Source organism: Cinclus cinclus, chromosome 15, assembly GCF_963662255.1.
Source record: "Cinclus cinclus chromosome 15, bCinCin1.1, whole genome shotgun sequence".
Classification (NCBI taxonomy): domain Eukaryota; kingdom Metazoa; phylum Chordata; class Aves; order Passeriformes; family Cinclidae; genus Cinclus; species Cinclus cinclus.
In genome coordinates, this window is record NC_085060.1 from 8993183 (window position 1) to 9012129 (window position 18947).

General features: G+C 49.7%; 1 protein-coding gene across 2 annotated transcripts; it reads left to right on the plus strand.

The window, feature by feature from the left end:
- The first annotated feature begins 4980 nt into the window (after nt 1–4980).
- FRMD7 (FERM domain containing 7) lies at nt 4981–16728 on the plus strand. 2 transcript variants are annotated; one of them, XM_062502773.1, is made up of 12 exons: nt 4981–5089; nt 9041–9145; nt 9489–9531; nt 10764–10842; nt 11500–11597; nt 11773–11887; nt 12075–12222; nt 13361–13456; nt 13735–13898; nt 14121–14189; nt 14295–14370; nt 14527–16728. In XM_062502773.1, the coding sequence occupies exons 1-12, from the start codon at nt 5033–5035 to the stop codon at nt 15559–15561; spliced, it is 2085 nt and encodes a 694-aa protein (XP_062358757.1). In that variant the 5' UTR covers nt 4981–5032; the 3' UTR covers nt 15562–16728. The 2 variants fall into 2 exon arrangements, with proteins under 2 accessions (XP_062358757.1, XP_062358758.1); XM_062502774.1 differs by having other exon boundaries at nt 10809–10842.
- The last annotated feature ends 2219 nt before the right edge of the window (nt 16729–18947 follow it).

An 18947-nucleotide genomic window follows, 5' to 3' on the forward strand; every position in this document is an offset into this window, starting at 1 on the left:
CCTTGGAGGCATCAGTGCTCCTTTGATTCAATACATCGAAGAGGCTTTCTCTTGGTGCATAAATTGCTTTCTCATGTCTTTGAAGTGACCTGTTTGAATTAAACATCACAGAGTGCTTTTTATATAGCTGTGCCAGCAACACAGTGCAACTCGCATATCAAAAATGAGATAAAGTGGTCTGGGTAGGACCAGAGTCAGGGTGGTATTTAGTTTCTTGTACAGCTTGTGCTGTCATTTGTATTTGCTTACAGCAAGCTGCCTTCTGCAGTCCTGGTAATAGTTTTTACATAACATGTAAAATCTGAAAAAGGAGGAAAATTCAGCGAAGCCCATGGATGCACGCTGGAATGTGTGATTGCTGGAATGACCTGCTCATCCCTGCACACCGAGTCCTCTCCTATGTTTGTTGTGGGGCACCACCAGCACCACGAGAGGGAGCGTGGAAGCAACGAGTGGCTTGTCCTGGGATGCTCCGGCTCAGAGTGGGGCGGTGCTTCGGCCCTGGCAGTCAAACACGATGCGGCACAGGTTGAAAAACAACAGAAATGGAAATAAATTTGTATTTCAGGGCTTCGAGATGTCAAAGAATGTTTTGCACCGAGGGTTTATTTGTCTCAGGTGTCTGGAATTGCAGTTGTGCTTGGAGTCTTTAGTGCATAATCGAGGTTATTTGGGATTTCCTACTCTGTTATTGCAGGTAGGTAAAAGGGGCAGCTTACCTTAGCTGCTGAAGCTGAAATAAAAATGTAATCACAAGAATAAGAATTGTTTTTATTCTGTGATTCCTTGAGCATAAGATTATGTACTGATTTTGCCTTAGGGGGGACTAGGGCAACCTGGAGGGGAAAATGCTGCTGCATAATGTCACCTTCTGATATCAAAATGCTGCTCAGAAAAGACTTATCCAGCAGTTGGAAGATAATGGACAAACCCCACCTAAACGCAAAATAAAAATTGCCATTATTTCCATTTTCCCAGCGATTACTTATGAGTAATGAGTTTCAGCACACTGATGTCAGATTATTTAGCTGATGGTTGGCAAGCAAAATTTGATGTAAATGTATCGCTGTTTATTATATTCAATAAATAGAACAGTTTTGGGGCAGAAGTTTTTAGAAGGGCAGGACATGGCGAGTCAGCTCTAACTGTTGAGATATGTTCAAGATATAATGTGGAGTAAGTATAAAACAATGATCATTGTTAAAGGTTTAAAGGAAGGACCATGTACCTGGACTGTCCCCAACAGGGGTGTCTAAATCAGCTCTGTTTTTTCCAGCCTGCTCCAGTATTCTGCCTCACAATGTAAGGGTCTTTCCTAGGACGTAACTCAGATCTTCTCTGCAATGTCCAGCAAACTCTTCATTTTCTCTTTAGCTTGGGAACACAGCTGATCCGTTCTGGAGTGGCTCTCCATCAATCAGGTGATTGCTATAACTTTCTGCTCTTTTTAAGCTAAACAAACCCAATATTTTCAGGCTTTGTTTTTTGAAAATACTTTTTAGGGGGTATATTTTATGAAAAGTTTAAAGCAACTGTGTATAAGCTGGGACCCCAGCTGAGAGTGAAGCTTTCCTCCTGGAGGGGCAGCAGGAGTGTGGTAGGTACCCTATTCTGGAAAGAAACGTCCCTGTTTACAGTGTTGGTGCCATGCCCTGGATTCATTAACCAGCTGGGATATCCTGTTGTGAGCCTGGAGCTATTCAGACTTCGGCTGTGCCAGAGCCTGCTCTCAGTGATGCAGCCAAGAGCTGGGTTGCTCCCTGGTCCTGCAGCTGAGGGAGTTACGGTTGGGTGAGGAGGGAATGTGGTTGTTCTCCTTGCAGCTCCAGCTGAGGAAGAGGAGGTGAAATGTGAGTGTATGAAAGGTCACAGCTGGCCAGAGTCCACCTGGGTGAGTCCTGTCTGGCATTTTGAGTGTGCACTTCTGTCTGCTCAGCAACGAGCTGGGTGTGGTTCTTGCCTCTTGGACTGTGGTGTTGAAAATCCCCTGGCAGATCTCTGTCCAATGACTTTATCTCTCCATCTTCATTTCCTTTCTTCTCAACCAAATTTGAAGGTAGGGACAGCAATGCACAGAGCTGCAGTGATGCAGGGGTAGCATGTTGTTATGTACCTTCTCTGTCAGAGTGTGTTCTCTCACAGCCTGCCTCTCTCCTGGGGAGGCAGTGGGGAGGTTTGGGGCATTTCCTTGCCCATCCCCAGCCCCAAACCAGGACAGCAGCTCTGAACTGGCTCACTTGCTGCCCAGTGACAATGGCTCACCATTCCAGGAGGCTCTGCAAGGTGTAGCTGCAGTGCTCAGCTCTCTGCCCTGTCCTGTGGGCTGCTCCAACACCAAGGGGAACAAAGGAGAAACACCCAAACATCAGTGTGAGTATTCTCCTTGGAAAAAGGGGCAACAGGGTTTGGGAGGAAGAAAACTTCTTTCTTAGTCTGTTCAGTCTATTCCAGCAAGCTGCAGGGTATTTGAGAGGCTGGAGAAGACCCTGAGACAATGCATCGAGCTTAATAGGGGTCAGGTGCACTTGGTGGAACAAAGTCCTTTCTGGGAGAGCTGGTGCAATGCAGGATGGTGTCAGCAAGGTCCAGAGTATTTAAAATCAAGGACTGAGCAGACTGAGCAAGGAGCCCTGAAGCAGAACTCACTCCACCATGGTGCTGCAACTTGCGGTCCCCTCCCCACCTGCTACTATGGCTGTGCTTGCCCTTCACAGGTTCTGTGCATTCCTGCACCATTTTCATGTTATTCCCTGCCCCTGCAGATAAGGAGGACTTACATACCAGGCTGAACTTTGGCATTGGCTCAGATCAGGAGCTGGAATTACTCCTGGTGCTCCCCTTGTGTGCTGTTCCAACTGGCCCCCAAGCCACCTCCAGAAGGAGATGGGTGGGGGTAAAACAGGTTTCTCATCTGCTCAGACAGCAACAGTCTCCATGTCCCAAGCAAACCTTGCTTGCACTGCATCTCTTCTTGCTGTCCTTTAATATCCTATGCCAAAAAGTCTCTTGTTTATGTAGTTTGATCCTGTTTGCTGCTGCTGGCTCCATGCTGTCTCTATAGACAGCTTTATAGGGTGGCCAGAGGTCCTGTCTGGTCCAAAAACAGCCTTATTCCTTCATAGCAAGGTAGTGAAATAAACCTTTTCTTCCATCCACCCCAATCTGGTTGGCTGGTGCCCAGCTTCTAACAGCATCTGTGGAGTCCAGGGTCAGTGCCCCTGGCATGCCAGGAAAGCCTGTAGCAGAGAGACTTGGCTTCTTCTGGGCTTGAGGGGCTCCTCTATTGCACCCCCATACATCCCTCCTGCAGTCCAGTGTCTCTGCTGCGCTCCCAGTGCAGAGCTGTGCCTGTGATGGGGGAGCCACTCACAGGAGAGCTGCTCTGCTCCTTGGTGTCTGTCAATATTTGACAGCACAAACGTTTTAAAGTTCGGAGAGAAAGTGCACTCAGCCCCCCCAGATGGCTGTACATGGTGCTGCCCTTCTCCTGTGACACAAAGAGCTCAGACCCCAGGGCCATGTGTAGAGCTGGAGATTTGGTCCCTGTCATGGTGCTGGCACATGGGCACAGCCATCCCCTCCTGGCAGTGCAGCACGATGGACTCAGCTGCTTTGGGGAGCAACTTCACGGAGAAAAGCAGGTTGGCTTTGAGTTTCAGGCTCCTTTTTGTCCTGGTTAGCAGAAGACTTACACATTTTTCTGTGGATAAGAAGCTCTATGGTCTTTCTCTCTGCATCAGAGGTGACAAGGTATTATGTTGCCCTGACAGCCTTTGTCTTGACATCCCCAGGAATATTTGGGAAGTGCAAAAGAGGCCATGGCAAATGGTCTGGAGTGACTTACAGAGGAGTTTTCAGTAGAAACAGCCAAGGAAGCACCAAGCAAAATCTCTGCAGCACTAAATGTGGATTTTTTTGGTTTGCTGACCCATGTTTCTGTCATTCTGGGTCTCCCATAGGATTGTGTGCGGTTCTGACTTTTTTCATCAGCAACGATAATGATCCCCTTTGCCAGTACAGTGCCTGCCTTTGGCACTGCTCAGTGCATTTATTTCTGAAAGCGGGGGCTCCTGCCCAAAGGCTGCTTTCACCCAAAAGCTCAGTGAGGCAGTCTCTGATGGGTGAGAGGAACCAGAGGGGTCAGACAGCTCCTTGTGACCCTGCAGCACCTGGGACAGAGAAGCAGCACAAGTGTCCCCAGGCATCCAGCACACCAAACAAGGCTGCCCACAGCAGCCTGGGCTCTGAGGGTGGGTGGCTGGCTCTGGCACTCTGAGGATGAGCTGATGAGTGGGGACATGGACTTTTCAGATTTGAAGTGGGAACTAGGTTATCTCAAAGGCTTGTGAGACTTCACTAAGATGCTCAACCAGGGTGTGAGCTGGAAATTAGGAGCAGGTTCTCCTCTGCCTCTCCAAGAAAGACTCACAACTGGCTTTGAGTTCAGTAGGAAACATTTTTCAGTCTCTGGTGAAGTACATCAGCCCATCCACACATCACTCAGTGTACAGGACATGATCTGCCCACCCCATGGAGCCAGCACAGCTGCCAGCCAGCTGCTCTCCCCGTGCACCTTAACTAGAGCAGAGCAAGGGTGACACTCACTGCTGGGTGACTTTGGCAGGAGAGATGCTCAGCTCTTCTCCCCTGACCCTGTGGTACCAAGTGTGGGCTTGCTTTGCCCTCACATTGCTCACCACCAGCTGCAAGAGCTGAGTGTTTATCTCAGCCCCATTACTGCCAATCTTCCCCCTATTAATACACCCATAATTCACAGGCAGAAAACATCTTTTATTGCAGTGGTGACATTTAAACCAAGGGAGGTATTGGTTTGTGTTTTGGTTTTTTTTGATTAGTTTTTAGGCAGTCAGCTTGTTTGCTCCAACCTCCACTCCACATCTGTGACTGCAGCCTTCTCCATCCAGCTGAGAGGGAATTATGTGTGCAAGAGGAGTCAGGGCTCCCTTCCCAGCTCCCTGCTCACACTGCTAGGACTGCTGTGCCTGCTGCACACCCAGCTGCCTGCTCGAGGATGCTGCACCTGAAAGTCCAGTTCCTGGATGATTCCCAGAAGATCTTTGTAGTTGATGTAAGTGGGTATCATATTCTTACTGATTTTTTGGTGTTATTTATTAAGTCATTGCTGCTCTGAAGGATTGCATGGTCTCTGATAGCTTCTGGTTTTCAGCCTTAAAAAAAAAAGGCAAACAAACAAGAAACCTAATCTCAAATTAAAAATGAAAATTTATAGTACTAATTGGTAAGTGATTTTTGATATCAACACACTCATATGCTGTCTTGTTATTGGCATTATTTATGGGGAAGGAGGAATGGCTTTTACTTACCTGGTGTGATATTTAGTAAATCAGTTAATATGAAGTGATAGTCTTGACAAGTGTCGAGTTCTCTCATTTGTCTGGCTGCCAGAGTTAACATTCAGCAAAGAAGTAAAGTCTGGGAACAGAATAAAAATAGCATATTTGTCCAAGTTATCCCTGGAGAGAAACATCTGCACACATCTCTTCCTGGGCATTCAGCTAAAAAAGAAAAACTGTGGGGTTTTGTGAATAGCTGAGGAAAAGAACTCACTCGATCTTATTTTTTGCATGCAGTGTCCCACAACACATTGTGATTACAAATTCACATTTAACAAATGCTAGCTCTGAACTAGGTTTAAAATGTTAAGTATTAATACTTATGGTGTTAGATTTATGCATATGTGTATAGATAACTGAAAGCAGGTATGTCTTGACTGTGTGTTAGAAGCATTTTTTACAAGTGTGATTGCACATTTCCTGTTGGTTAGGGTTTGAAAATCACAGTATCTAACTGAATTAGCTAATTCAAGTAGATTTGTTCTAGTACTTACCTGCATCTCCAGTGGGAACAGTGTTCAATATGAAATGAGTTTTTTTTTTCAAGTTCTGTGGCTTTTCTTATACTGTCCTCTTCTGTGGTTTATAGCCCAGCCTGAGAACGGCTCTCAGATGCACGGCTCCATTACTTTGTGAGAGTATTTTGCACAGAAGAGGATTATAAAGCAATTCCATCTCTTGACACAGTAGGGAAATTGTTTGATTTGGTTTAATTAATCTATCCTAGTCCAGGAGTCATCTTAAAAACAAGACTAATAATTTTAAAATGGCTTCCCCTCCTCCCACCTTCGATTAGATCAGGTCATAGTGAGACACAATTCAAAAGATGCTTCTGGTACAATGTTGCTGCATTATTTTTCCATCTCTGTTTTCTTATTTGCTCAAAACACAGCATTATAGCTCTGCACGACATGTTATTGCAGCAAATAGCTTCCATTAGAGGAACTCCTGGTCATTTCCTTTTTTAGCATGGAATGGTATTGGAAACCCCTTTTAGGCATTTCATGCATTTGCTGCTGCTGCTGTGTGGATACGATAAATGAGTAGCTGAATTAGTGACTTCCCCAGTATAAAAGGAGTGCTTTGGGCTAAGTTTTGAGCAGATATTTTAAGCAACTCTTCCTAAACCCCTCCTGACTTTGGAAAGCCCTTTTGAATGTGGAGTACTGCAGTACAATGGGAGGGAAAAGGACAAAAGAGAGAAAAAACAGAGTGCCTGATTCCCCCTGCACCTTACGCTCAGTGTAAACATCTCTACCTGCCTCACGTGGGTGTCACAGCTGCTGGCATCTGCAGCAAGGTCTCATTTCCAGGCTGCTTTGCATGAGAGCAAGTTCCTCTCCTAGTGATCGATGCTGACCCAGGAAGGCTTCAGCCTCCATCTGCATCCTTGCTGACAGTTGTGACCACTGAATTTCCAGGATTTCCTTCTGCTGAGCACTGGAGGTGGTTCCTGGGAAAACAGATCTGAGCCCCAGGGCAGGGAAGGGAAGGGGCTTGGCACATCTCTGAATATCCCCACTGTGCCTTCCCTGCTGAACACCCCATGGCTGGGCCTGGGATGCTGTTGGGCAAACCAAACGAGCCCAGGAAAATCTAGTTGCTGAGGCTGAGTGAAGGACAGAGTCTCCTGTGGTCATGTATCTCATTAGCTGATAATTCCTTGACAGGAGGTCTGTGGCAGAGGGCACAGGGAGCCTTAGGGCTGGTGGCTTTTGGTGCATGACACTGTGCTGGCTGCAGCACACCTGATAGGGCAGGCATCTCCAAAGGTGGTGGGAGAAGATCACACCAAATCCCATGAGCTGTTGCTCAGCCCTAAACCACGGACCTGGGTGTAGCAGCCTGTCCTATGGGAATGCTGCAGAAATGGGCTTTGCTCTTGGACTGCAGGTGCTGCCAGAGTCCCTCTGGGGACAAGGGGGTGTGTGTGTCCCATGTGTTCCACATGTTGCTGTCTACCCCTGGAAGTGCCTCTGGCTTTCTGATTCTGCTCACAGTTCCAGATGCTTTCACCGAGGAGCGAAGGGCCAGTGCAGCCTTTCCTTTTCACCTTCTGCTCTGGGGTTTCTGCCTGTGGGTGCTCACCTGGTCCTGTATCACTTTCAGAGGCACCTGTAGGCTTGGTTGTGGGACAAGCAGCCCCACATGTCATACTTCTGCCTTGCACTGTGCTCCTCCAGCACAGACCCCACTTGTCTCACTTGATGCAATGCAGGGCTGCTGCTGCTGAGCACGACTGTACCCCAGTGCTTGAGGGAAGCACTGGCCTCAGCACCCCAAACTCCAGCCCAGGACACCTGCAAGCAACACTCCACAAGAGAAAGGCTCTGCTTCTAAAGCATCCCCTGCAGCAGCAGAGCTGTCTCCCAGTGAGCAGGTTTTCTTGGGTTTGGGGCTGCTCCTGTCCTGTGGTGCCTGCCCTGGGCAGTGCTGGCCTTGGAGCAGAGTGGGTCGCTCCCAGCAGACATATGGAAGGTAATAACCCAGTAAGAAATCCTTGTCTTTCCTGGCTGCCTGACAAAGGCCAAGGCCTTTCATGCTAGAAAATTGTAGCTTGGAAAAAAACATTTATAATTTTTTTAATTACCCTTGTGATCCAGTAATTTTGAGGAGAACTGGGAGTGTTGCAGAGTGAATGCTGTTATTATGCTATCACTTTTCTGCAGCCTTTCAGCACAGAGCCAGCAATTTCATCCCAGGAGAAGCCCTGAAAGGTGGTTATTAGTGTGCATCACCACCAGCAGCCAGGTCCCTCCCGTCCCTGCTGGGGACAGCCACAGGGAGCTGCAGCCTGGCTTCACCTCCATCACCCAACATGCCATAATTTAGCAGCTGTCTAACCTGACTTCTCTGCTCCAGCTTGCTTTTTCAATAACCCGGACTTCTTTTTGGGCTGCTTTTCACAAGCTGATAAAGGTGTATCAGGGTTTTGTTGGAGTGGGTCACTGCCATTTTAATTTGTGGTGCTTTCTGGAGCATTTTCCAGAGTCTGGGCCTCCTGGTTTGGTCTCCAGCCAGGTCATACAGAATGGCAACAAGTCAAGAAAACACCCTCCAAGTGTTTCTATTTACTGGGAATAACTACAGCCTGGCCTCCCTTATCAACATGGAGCACCACTTAATTCATATTGCTAAAGCCCACTGATGACTCAGAGCCCACGGCACAGGATCTCTGGTCCTGTTGCTGTTAATTACCATTAACCATAATAGTAGCTCATCCTCAGCTGTTGGGGCACACGGACTCACTGCACAGGTTTGAGGTCTGCTCCCGTTGGCTCTTAATTAAGCACGTTTGCCATGGCTGTCCCTGGTTCAGGCAGGCACTCGTCCTGGGGACAGAACTGCCTAGACAGTGATAGTTGCAAACAGCGAGTCAAAACATGGTTTATTGTCTCTTGCTCTCCTTTCTGGTTTATGTTCCTTAATAAAGGAGAAAAGTGATGGGAAGGAATCTGATTTCCAAAAGCAGGGAACACAGAATGAAGTTATCCTATTGTACATGCTGAAGCCAACAGCATTTATTGAGTAAAATTTTGCTGCTGCATGGTCAGGAAAGGGGTGAAGGATGGGAGCTGAAAGTTTTCCCCATCTCTCTGAAATCCCATCATGGCTGCTGACTGCATTCCCTGACCTGCTGCTTCTGTGCTCTGTTTGCTTGCTAGCAAAAATCCTGTGGGAAAGGGCTCTTCAACCTCACCTGCAGCCACCTCAACCTCGTGGAGAAGGAATACTTTGGGCTGGAGTTTCACAGCCAGGCTGGGAACCAGGTGAGTGGAGCCAGCAGCACAGGCCCCTGGAGCTGCCATCGTCTGCATAGCTGGAGGATTTGTTAGCATCTCCCTGAAATTCCAAATGGAAAATTAAATAGAAATTTTGCCATGAAGGCAGAAAAACCCTGAAAATGGGAGTTAGGTGGGGAGCCACAAGCCCCAATTATATCTACAGCTCACGGTGTCTGTCCATAGCCATCCGTGTGGCACTGCCCAGCAGGACACTTGTCACAGCAGCCAAGGTGGCCAACATTTTCATGTTGCATTTTACCGTGCTGCTGCTTTTATTCCTCATCTCTTGGGCTGTTTATTTACCCAGCTCTACATTGCCTTATTTTAGGTCTGGTTGGAACCACTAAAACCCATAACAAAGCAAGTTAAAAGTAAGTATTTCAATAATAGAATTCTTATAAATCACTACCAGTGAGAGTCTAGCACAGACAAGTTCATGCAATGTTGTTGCTTGGGGACAGGATCTCTGGCTTCCAGCCCTTAACCAGGCTCATTTTAGAGGGTGAAGCTGGGCAGGATTGTTTGCAAGGACACCTCAGTCCATACAAAATCCCGCTGCCTTTGCAATCTGGTATCTGCACCATTCTAGGCTGGAGCTGTTAATATCCTGACAGCTTGGCAGAGGAGCAGGGGTGGCTGAGTGCCTGCATGGCCATGCAGGCAGCGTGACTCTAGCACTGCTCCTGCGTGGCCTCCTTTTTCCTTTGCAGCTCAGAGTGGCCCAGGCACCTGCGTGGGGTCGGGTCCCCCCTCTGTCCCTGCAACTCCTCCCCAGCCCCACAGAGATGCTGCAGACCCTGACCTGAATTCAGGCCCAGCGTCCTCTGCCATGGCCATGGCTGGTGTTAACACAGTGCTGCTTCCAGCACAGGCCTCTTTCCATATCCATAATATTTTCTCCAGTACGGCTGGGAGGTGACTGAGAGCTTGGGGCCATGACCCCAGTCTTTGCCATGGGGAGGCTGCAGAACAGAGATCACATGAATTTCCCTGAAAGGGGAAAGCCTGCTAAGGAACTTTCCCTTTCTAGGTGCACCACAAATGGACTTTTTGCAGGCACCTATTTCCTGTACCATGTGCCTTCTGGCCTGTCCCTCTGAGCCATCCCAGGGTGTTCTGTGACAGTCGGTGCTTACATAATTGCCTCCCTCCCTCCGCACACTTTGCCTTGGGCTTGGCCACTTGTTCTCACTCATCCCACAAAAAAAGATTTGCCCAAGCAACCTCCTATGGAGCTGTTACATCCCAAGTGCTTGGAGGGCTGAGTTTAACACACAGCCCCAGTGATGGCAATTACACCGAGGCTGTGGCCACGTTCCCCGGCACCATTTCATGGAAACCTCCTCACAACAGGGATTTCTGAAATTTAAGAAGTTGCTGGGGCATTTTCCTCTTTAGTATTCTTTAGATATCCAAATCTCTATTTGCATCCACTGGTAATACTGGGGGCCTGGGCAGCCTGGTTATGGGGGGGCAGGCTGTAGTCCCTGATTTGTAAGGGTCCAGATAATTTACTCTGTAAGGAGGCAGGATGTGTGAAGAGAGTTATAAATGTTCTCAATAGACATGTAAAAGAAAACTTATGAAGATGTTGTGTTTTAAGATCCTAAGGAGGTTCTTTTCAAATTTATGGTGAAATTTTTCCCAGTGGACCCTGGCCACCTGAGAGAAGAACTGACCAGGTACAGTGCTTGTTTTATTACTTTCTTACCATACAGTTCTGTGTTTTTGCAGTGTGTTAATTCTTTATCTTCATCCACCCCAGCCTGTCTGTGAGCAGTGGTTATCCTAAGTATCCTAAGTATTACACTTTACAGATCAAAACCAGAGAATATCTTTTCTTGATCCTCTGTTTTTAAACACAATCCACTTGAAGGATCAGCCGTCTTATGAGGCTGCAATTTGTTTACTGCTAAGCACTTGAGCAGTTGGGCACAGAGTCTGACTGCTCAGTCTAGCTCCTGCCTCAAGCAGCCTTCTGAAAGAAAAACTTCAGTTTTATTTTTAAAAATGACACGGTTAGCTTTTACAATTTTAGAGAAAGCATTGCAAACAGAGACTAAGAATAAAACCAAGACAGGGCTTTTGCAGAACGTCAGCCCCAACAGAGGCAAATGCCCTCCAGAACAGAAAGGAATGTTGATTTTGAAATCTACTAATGAGCATTTCAATGACAGGGACGTGCTGGTCATGGTGGTGCCCTTCTGCAGGGGCTGCATGCTCATCCTGTGACCCTGCAGACACACATCCCGTGGGTTGAGATAGGGGAACAGCACGGTCCTCGTGGCTCAGCCCAGCACCCAGTTCCCCCCAGGACATGCTCCTGTGCCCCTCCACAGGTACCTCTTCACCCTCCAGATCAAGAAGGACCTGGCCCAGGGGCGGCTGCCCTGCAGTGACAAGAGCGCGGCGCTGCTCGTCTCCCACCTGCTGCAGTGTAAGGACAAGGGGGGGCGTGCAGGGCCAGTGGCCCTTCCCTGGGGCCAGGCTGTGGCTGTGGCTGTGGCTGTGGCTGTGGCTGTGGCTGTGGCTGTGGCTGTGGCTGTGCAGCCAGGGCTTCCCCCTGCCCTGACCCCTCACAGCCTGATCCGCGCTCTCCCCCTGCCCCAAAGCCGAGCTGGGCGACTTCCACGAGGAGACAGACCAGCAGCACCTGGCCACACACAGGTACCTGCCCAACCAGGAGTACCTGGACAACAAGATCATGCACTACCACCGCAGGCACAGGTGAGGGCTGCTCCACACCCACCAATCCCCTGGTGCACGTCTGCTGACAGGGTGTTCCCATCAGCAGGCAGGGCTAGGGCTGGCAGTGAGGTGGGTGCGAAGCCACCACGTGCACCTACACAATGGCATTTTCCGGCCCATTTCAGCATCTGCCCTCTCACTCCTGCTGCTTCCTGTGTGTCCCCAGAGGGAAGACGCCGGCCCAGTCGGATGTTCAGCTGCTGGACGTGGCCAGGAAGCTGGAGATGTACGGGATCCGCCTGCACCCCGCCAGCGACGGCGAGGGGACACAGATCAACCTGGCCGTGACACACATGGGGGTGCTGGTGCTGCGGGTGAGCCCGGGGTGCCCAGTCCAGCCGGGGGTGACCCTTCTCCCTTTTGAGCTCCCCAAACTCTCCCAAATCCTCCCAAAGAGAGGGCACGTGTTCCGCAGAGCGCGGCGGTGAAGGGGATGCTCTGGGACTCAGCCCCACCGCCCCAGCACTCGCTGCGTGTCACCGAACCTGCCCCAGCTCTGCTGGCCCTTGGCCCACGAGCGCGGTGGCCCCGTGAGCAGCACAGGTTCCACGGCTCTGTCACATGTGCTCACCGTGTAATCTTCCAGCAAAAATAGCCCCCCACGTCTGTGCAATTACATAACGCTATAATCACAGCCGAGCTGCACAGTAAATACAGACTTCCTCTCAGCCAGCATGAGGCAGCTCTCTCCTCCCACACCAGCCCATTTCAACCTGGGAACGTCTTGTCACAGCAAAAAAAAAAAAAAAAAAACCCCAAAAAACCAAAACAACAAAGCAAACATAAAACCTAGCTGTGGGTCTGCTGTTGGTGATTAATGCTGCCAGACCTGGTTATTTATTCAGAGCCATAAACACCCCTCAAGCATAATTAGAGCATCTGTGAGCTCATTAAAATCTGGTCTCCCCCAGAAAGCTGAGAGGGTCCTGGTGCCCCAGAGTGGAGTAACGCAATTTTCCCTGGTTCTGCCATGGCACCAGTGTTTTGTGTCTGCATCTAACCTCGTGCAAAATGGTAACGGGGTAAAGTGTGCTTACAGCCTGCTTAAACCAGGTCTAAAGGTGTGGGGGGTGAGCTGAGCACTGCTATACTTCCCAGCAAAGGAGGGAAGAGTATTATTTCTTTGGGGTGCTGATTCTGCCTTAACTCACAGGATATTTGAGCTGGTACAGATAGGACTCCCTGCCTTGACCTCTCTGAGGTTTCTCTGGGGATCCTGGACTTTTGCAAAAAGCTTCAGCAGGCAGAGTTAAGCCCTGAACCTCAATTTCTACTTGTAGAACCAGCTGATGGAGAGTCAAACACCAAACCCCAGCACCCTTTCCCCATACCCCAGAAGCTCCAAGAGCTGCATTGGAGTCTGATGCAGTGTCTTGTGAGCTCAGGCCTTTCTGCATTTCTGTAGTTACAGGTTGCCCCATCAAGCTGTAATTGCTGTGTTTTTCCTTGCAGGGCAATACAAAGATCAACACCTTCAACTGGTCCAAAATTCGCAAACTGAGTTTCAAGAGGAAGCATTTTCTCATCAAGCTCCATGCAAACATCTCTGTAAGTACAATGCCACAGGCAGCTGCTGGGCTCAGGAGCAGGCAGCTGTGGATGGAAGGTCAGCCACACAAAGTCCCCAGTTTTGAGTGAAATCCATTCCTGCTGCTCATGATGGTGCTCCTTCTTGAGCATGACACGTGCTGCTCCTGTGTCCCCAGCAAGGTGGCAGTGCCCTGCCTGGAGCCACTGACAGCCCGTGTGACCCTTGGGGGATCAGGAGGGCAAATGTCAGAGCTTGTCCCATGCTCCTGACCCTTTGTCTTGTCTCTGGCACACAGCCACTGTGCAAGGACACGCTGGAGTTCACTATGGTGAGCAGGGACACCTGCAAGGCCTTCTGGAAGACATGTGTGGAGTACCATGCCTTCTTCAGACTCTCTGAAGAGCCCAAGTCAAAGCCCAAAGCCCTTCTGTGCAGCAAAGGTTCCAGCTTCCGCTACAGGTAAATTCCCAGGGAAAACCCAAACTGCTGGGGCTGGGAAGGGCCTGGGGATGGCTCTGAGCCTCCCTTTTATGTCAGCCCTATCTGAATCTGAGGGGATAACAGCTGTTTCTCCTGGAGAGACGGCTGCCTCAGTCCTGCTGCCTCCCCTCATATGGGGTACAAGGCCTGCTCAAGGCTGGGGCCGATGGTGCTGCTCACATTTCTCCCTCCATGCTGCAGTGGGAGGACTCAGCGGCAGCTGCTGGAGCACGGGAGGAAGGCAAAGATGAAGAGCCTGCCCTTCGAGAGGTACCAGCAGCATGGAGGGGGGCAGTGACTGAGGGGACTGGGGAGAGGGGAAGGACCCTCCTGGCCATGAGCCTCCACAAGATGCTCTGTGCTCTTGTCCTGCAGGAAACACTACACATCCCACTACGATGAGAGGCAGTGCCGCTCCTCCCCGGACCTCCTGACAGATGTATCAAAGCAGGTAAGTCCCCATGGCATCAGCAATAGCTGTGTGCCAAGGTCTTGGCATTGCTGCCCCAGCTGGAAGAGCTCAGCTGGAGGCCAAGCCAGACCCTCAACTCTGGCTGCTCCCTTCCCACCCCACTCTGGGCACCCACACCCTCTGTGCCCTGCCCAGGTGGAGGAGCTGCGCCTGGCCTATGGCAGCCGGGGCTCCTACCACGCCAACGGAGTGCATGGCTCCGAGCCCAGCCTGGACAGCCGGCGCCGCAGCTCCACCATGGAGGTGACGTTTGCCACTGAGCTGGACCTCTCCAAGCCCGAAGCATCCCCCACCTTCCTGCCCCACTCCAAAAGCTCATCTGCCTTCCCCCTGCTCTACGCCGAGCTGGAGATGGAGCGGGCGTGGGAGCCCATCGACCTCTTTGGAGCCACGAATCCCTTAACATCCTTTCGGCCCCACCACCAGTTCGCTGGGAACAGTAAAAGCACCTCTGTGGGCAACATGCGGGAAGTGAGCGCCCGACCGCTGGTGTACACGGATGTGCCCTGTCCCCTGCCTGTGGTGGCTCTGGCCCCCCCTGGGCTCTTCTATCTGGACAAGGCTCTGCAGTCCCCATTCCCTGCGCTGGACCCTGGTGAGCACACAGCAGGACCGGCTGGTGCAAGTGGCCCCGTGGCAGCAAAACCCCCTGCACAGAGCCTGAGCGGGGTCCGGGTTGGGCAGCTCCATGGTGAGGCTGCCGGCACAGCCATGGGCACGGGCATGGTGGGGGAGAACAGGTCACTGGCTCGCTCCTTCGATTACGGCCTTCAGGAGCAGCCTCCCAAGCGGTCTTGGAGTCAGTCGGACATGAAAACCATCCGCTTCCCCTACGGCTCCGAGTTCAGGCCCCTGGGGCCGTGCCCTGCGCTGAGCAGTCGGAAAGGGGGTGTTTTTTGGCACGTCCCAGCCCGGCAAGGGCTGGCTCCAGGGCTGCGGTGCTCCACCGAGCGCTACCTGGGCAGCAGCACCGAGTCCAGCGACTCTGACTCGGACCTGCTGGCCGCTGACTACTGCTCCCTGTACGGCCGCGTGCTGCGCTCGCCCATGGCCCGCGTGCGGCTCTCCTCGGGCAGCCTCCAACTGAGTGAGGAGGATGAGGAGGTGTCCTCTGCCACCAGTGCTGCTGAAGAGAGGATTTCCAGAGGGGCCTCCAAGTATTTCACCTAGGTGCCTGACACCAGCCAGAGGGAGCAGACGTGGCCGGTGCTGACCCAGGGTCAAGGAATGGTGACACTCTGTTTGCAGGTCTGCTTACAGCTTATGAAACATTGATGGGATTGTGTTGTGTGAGTGCTCTTAGCTATAGAGGATGTGTTAATGGACATCAGGGGTATGTTCAGAAGTATGCAACCCCTGCAGCACACTTGGAATCTGGTTTGCTTCTAAAAAGGGAGGGGGGGGTTCGTGTTCTTCAGACGGAGGCCAGGGACCTCCCAAAGCCCTGCTAAACCTTGATGTCCTGCCCAAGCTGATGCTTGGAGCTCAGCTGCTGGAGTCTTCCTTGAAGGGAAGGAGAAAAAGAAGAGACTTTTTACTGAATAGTTTCCACTGCTGCTTTTCCCAGCTGCGGGGAAGCACACTGGAGGGAAGGGTGTTTCAGTCCCTTTTAGAAAGGAACAAGATCTTTATGGGAGGCTGCTCCTTGAGCTGATGCCATGTGGGCAGGACAAAACCCCAGCACAGAGCCCATCTCCTCCACCTGCCCCACCTCCTTCCAGCGCTGCAGGCAGCACCTGACACTCTAAGACAAGGCTCTGTGTGGCTGTCTTCTCCCTGCCCAGTTTAGAGGATTATTCTTCTCCAGAAACATCTCAGTAGTGCTTGTCAAGCTTTAAGAAGTACCCCAGGGTGAGCACTGAAATGTGGGTTCACATTCTAACTGTGCTTTGCTTAGGCACATCAGCCATCATCTCCTGTCAGCACCATGGCAGCCACAGTACCTCAGTGCTCTGCTTAAATCTGAGGGAGGCAGACCTGTAAGGGGCTTCTTTGGGGTCCTTTGCTTCACCAAATCTGTCCTCAGTTAAGCAGCATGAGCAAAAAAGTTATCAGGAACAGGTAGGAAAGGAAAAGACAGCTTCTGGGAAATATTTTTGTTAGAAAAACTTACCCTAAACCTACATGAAATCTACTTGGAAATATTGAGAATGATGACATCTCCATAAGATTTTTTTTGGGGGGGGAAATCTTGATAATTTTCTTTAAGAACAGCCCTGTAAGTCTTTGTAGGACACAGCTGTAAGTAGAGGGACAGTCCAGAAAATCCACAGTGGAGAAACCACTGCAGCCTGCTAGAAGGATTTCAGAAACATGGAAGCTGGGACATATTTAGATTAAAATGTAGAAAGAACTGGGCTGATGGGTCCTGCTCACTCTGCATGTTGCTGTCCTTTGTTTCAGAAGGTGGACAATAAAAAACAGTTGTTCACACTTGAGTTTTGAATTCCTCCTTCTGCACCTCCCCATCCTACAGGCACCCACCCCCTCCCTCCTCCAACACACCTTGCCCTGGGCCTCCCAGCTCAGGATCGTCCCTCCTCAGTGCTCCAAGGAGCTGGGTTCCCTCTCCTGCTCTGCTTCCTGGCTCCCTCTGTGCCTTCGCTGTCCCAGCAACTGGGGAGACTTGTGGAGATCCCTGAATGCTGCTGAAAACAGCCACATTTTTGGTTGATTGCCCAAAGAAATGCATTAGCCCAACAAGTGAGTACATTCTGCTCCTAGTTTACCCTGTGCTGAAGCTGTGAACTGCAGTCATCCCTCATGCTGCTCTGGCACATGTTCTACTGAAAAAGGGCTAATCTTTCTGGTCCTAGAGGGGTTGTTTCTTCCCTATTCCCAAAGCTCTCCACCTTGGAAAGAGCAAGAATCACTACTCAGTACAACATTTAAGACTAACAGTCTGTGGGCAGTTTGGTAGAGGGTTAAAAAAAGCAGCAGTGTTTCAAACACAGACTGCACACACAGCCCTGGGATACATCCACAATCACTGTTAGCTCCTCAAAGCATGTGGACAGACTACCAGAGCAGACACAGTCCCACCACGAGAGATCATTGCACAAACACCCTGCCCAAATGTTCAGGAACCGCCAGGTCTGGTCTTCAAGACTATGCTGGGAAAACAAGGACTTGGGACCTATTTTTGGATTTTTCCATGGACTAGGGAGCACTGGGGCACAGCGTGGGCACTGTGCCTCAGCACATCCCACACATGGTCAACAATAGCAGAGGAACAAAGGGGCTCGTCAGTAAGTGACACAAATTGACATCTCTGAGCTAAATTAATTGCATAAACCACTGTCTTGGGACTGACTAAAATTAAGAAACAATCCCAGTAAGCAGTGGCTTACTTGTCAAGGAACAATTGAAACAACCCTTGACTAAGACCTTCCCCTCGCTCCCTGCTCAGCCCTATTCACCCTCAAGATAAGGACATCTATTTAAGTGATTTTGTTTCCCTAGTGAAGAACACAAGGAGGAAGAGAGGACGTGGAAATATTTGGTTTGCTGGTGGTGAAAGACAAACAGCTGAACCTGCAAAATGTAAACTGTTATAGTCCTTACACAAAGGATTATTGAAGGGGAGAAGGCACTGCAGCATCACTGTGGGAGAACATTAAGCTACTCAGTGCATTCAGATAGAAGTAACCTGGTTAATATAAAACGGATAAAAGGTTAGAAAAAATAGATAAGCAAACATACACACCACTAAAATTCTGCAAAGAGGAAAATAATTTTATTCGAGTGTTAAGTCACAAAACAGTATGATAAAAATCAGAATTTTAACAATCACTAAACTGTGCAAACATTAAACCTACACTCACCTATTCAGCTGTCGAAATTGCAACTCAAGAGCAGGTGTGATGACACTACACTGACTGCACAGAAATGAATAGAGGGGTCAGAGACCAAGGGTTTAAAGAATGGTTACATTAATAATGGACTCATTCACCCAAGAATAAATACATTTCTCTATTCTGCAATTCAGACTAGTTTGATAAGATTACTTCAGCAACAATTCTTCTCAGCCTACAGCAGGAATCCTGACAAACCAAAAGAGCAAGAAGATGGTTCCTGCATGAATATTTTGATCTATCTTTCCATTAGCTATCTGCCAGCAACAGAATACTGCTGATTAAGTTACACAGTTCATCAATAACTAACATGTGGGAAAAAGACAGCTCATCTCTGGAACCAGCAATACAGATGTCCCTTCTTAGGACCTAATTATAGTCTTACGATGCACAGAGACTTCAGGCATATGCAGCACAACAAAAAACTTTCCTGAATGGACTGTAATGCAAGAGAATGAGTCTGTTTTGTACACGTGTGGGGGAGTTTTTCCCATGCTGTCCCACAAGGTAGGTATACATCACACCCATTCCACAGGAAAACAAGAGGCATCATAGTTCAGCAACTTATTACAGCTGTATCTCAAACATGTCAGGTTCCAATCTCCCACGTCATTTGCTAATCCCACCTCCCCAGAACTGCTCATAGAGTTGCACAGACTGCACAGATTAAAGATCACAGATTAAAGTTGCACAGATTAAAGA

Bases quoted from the DNA above. Each gene is read 5' to 3' on its own strand.
- FRMD7 (XM_062502773.1), top strand. From the start codon at position 5,033: ATGCTGCACCTGAAAGTCCAGTTCCTGGATGATTCCCAGAAGATCTTT. The intron at 9,146-9,488 runs GTGAGTGGAGCC...GCCTTATTTTAG, and splicing joins ACAGCCAGGCTGGGAACCAG to GTCTGGTTGGAACCACTAAA. The intron at 13,457-13,734 runs GTAAGTACAATG...TCTGGCACACAG, and splicing joins AGCTCCATGCAAACATCTCT to CCACTGTGCAAGGACACGCT.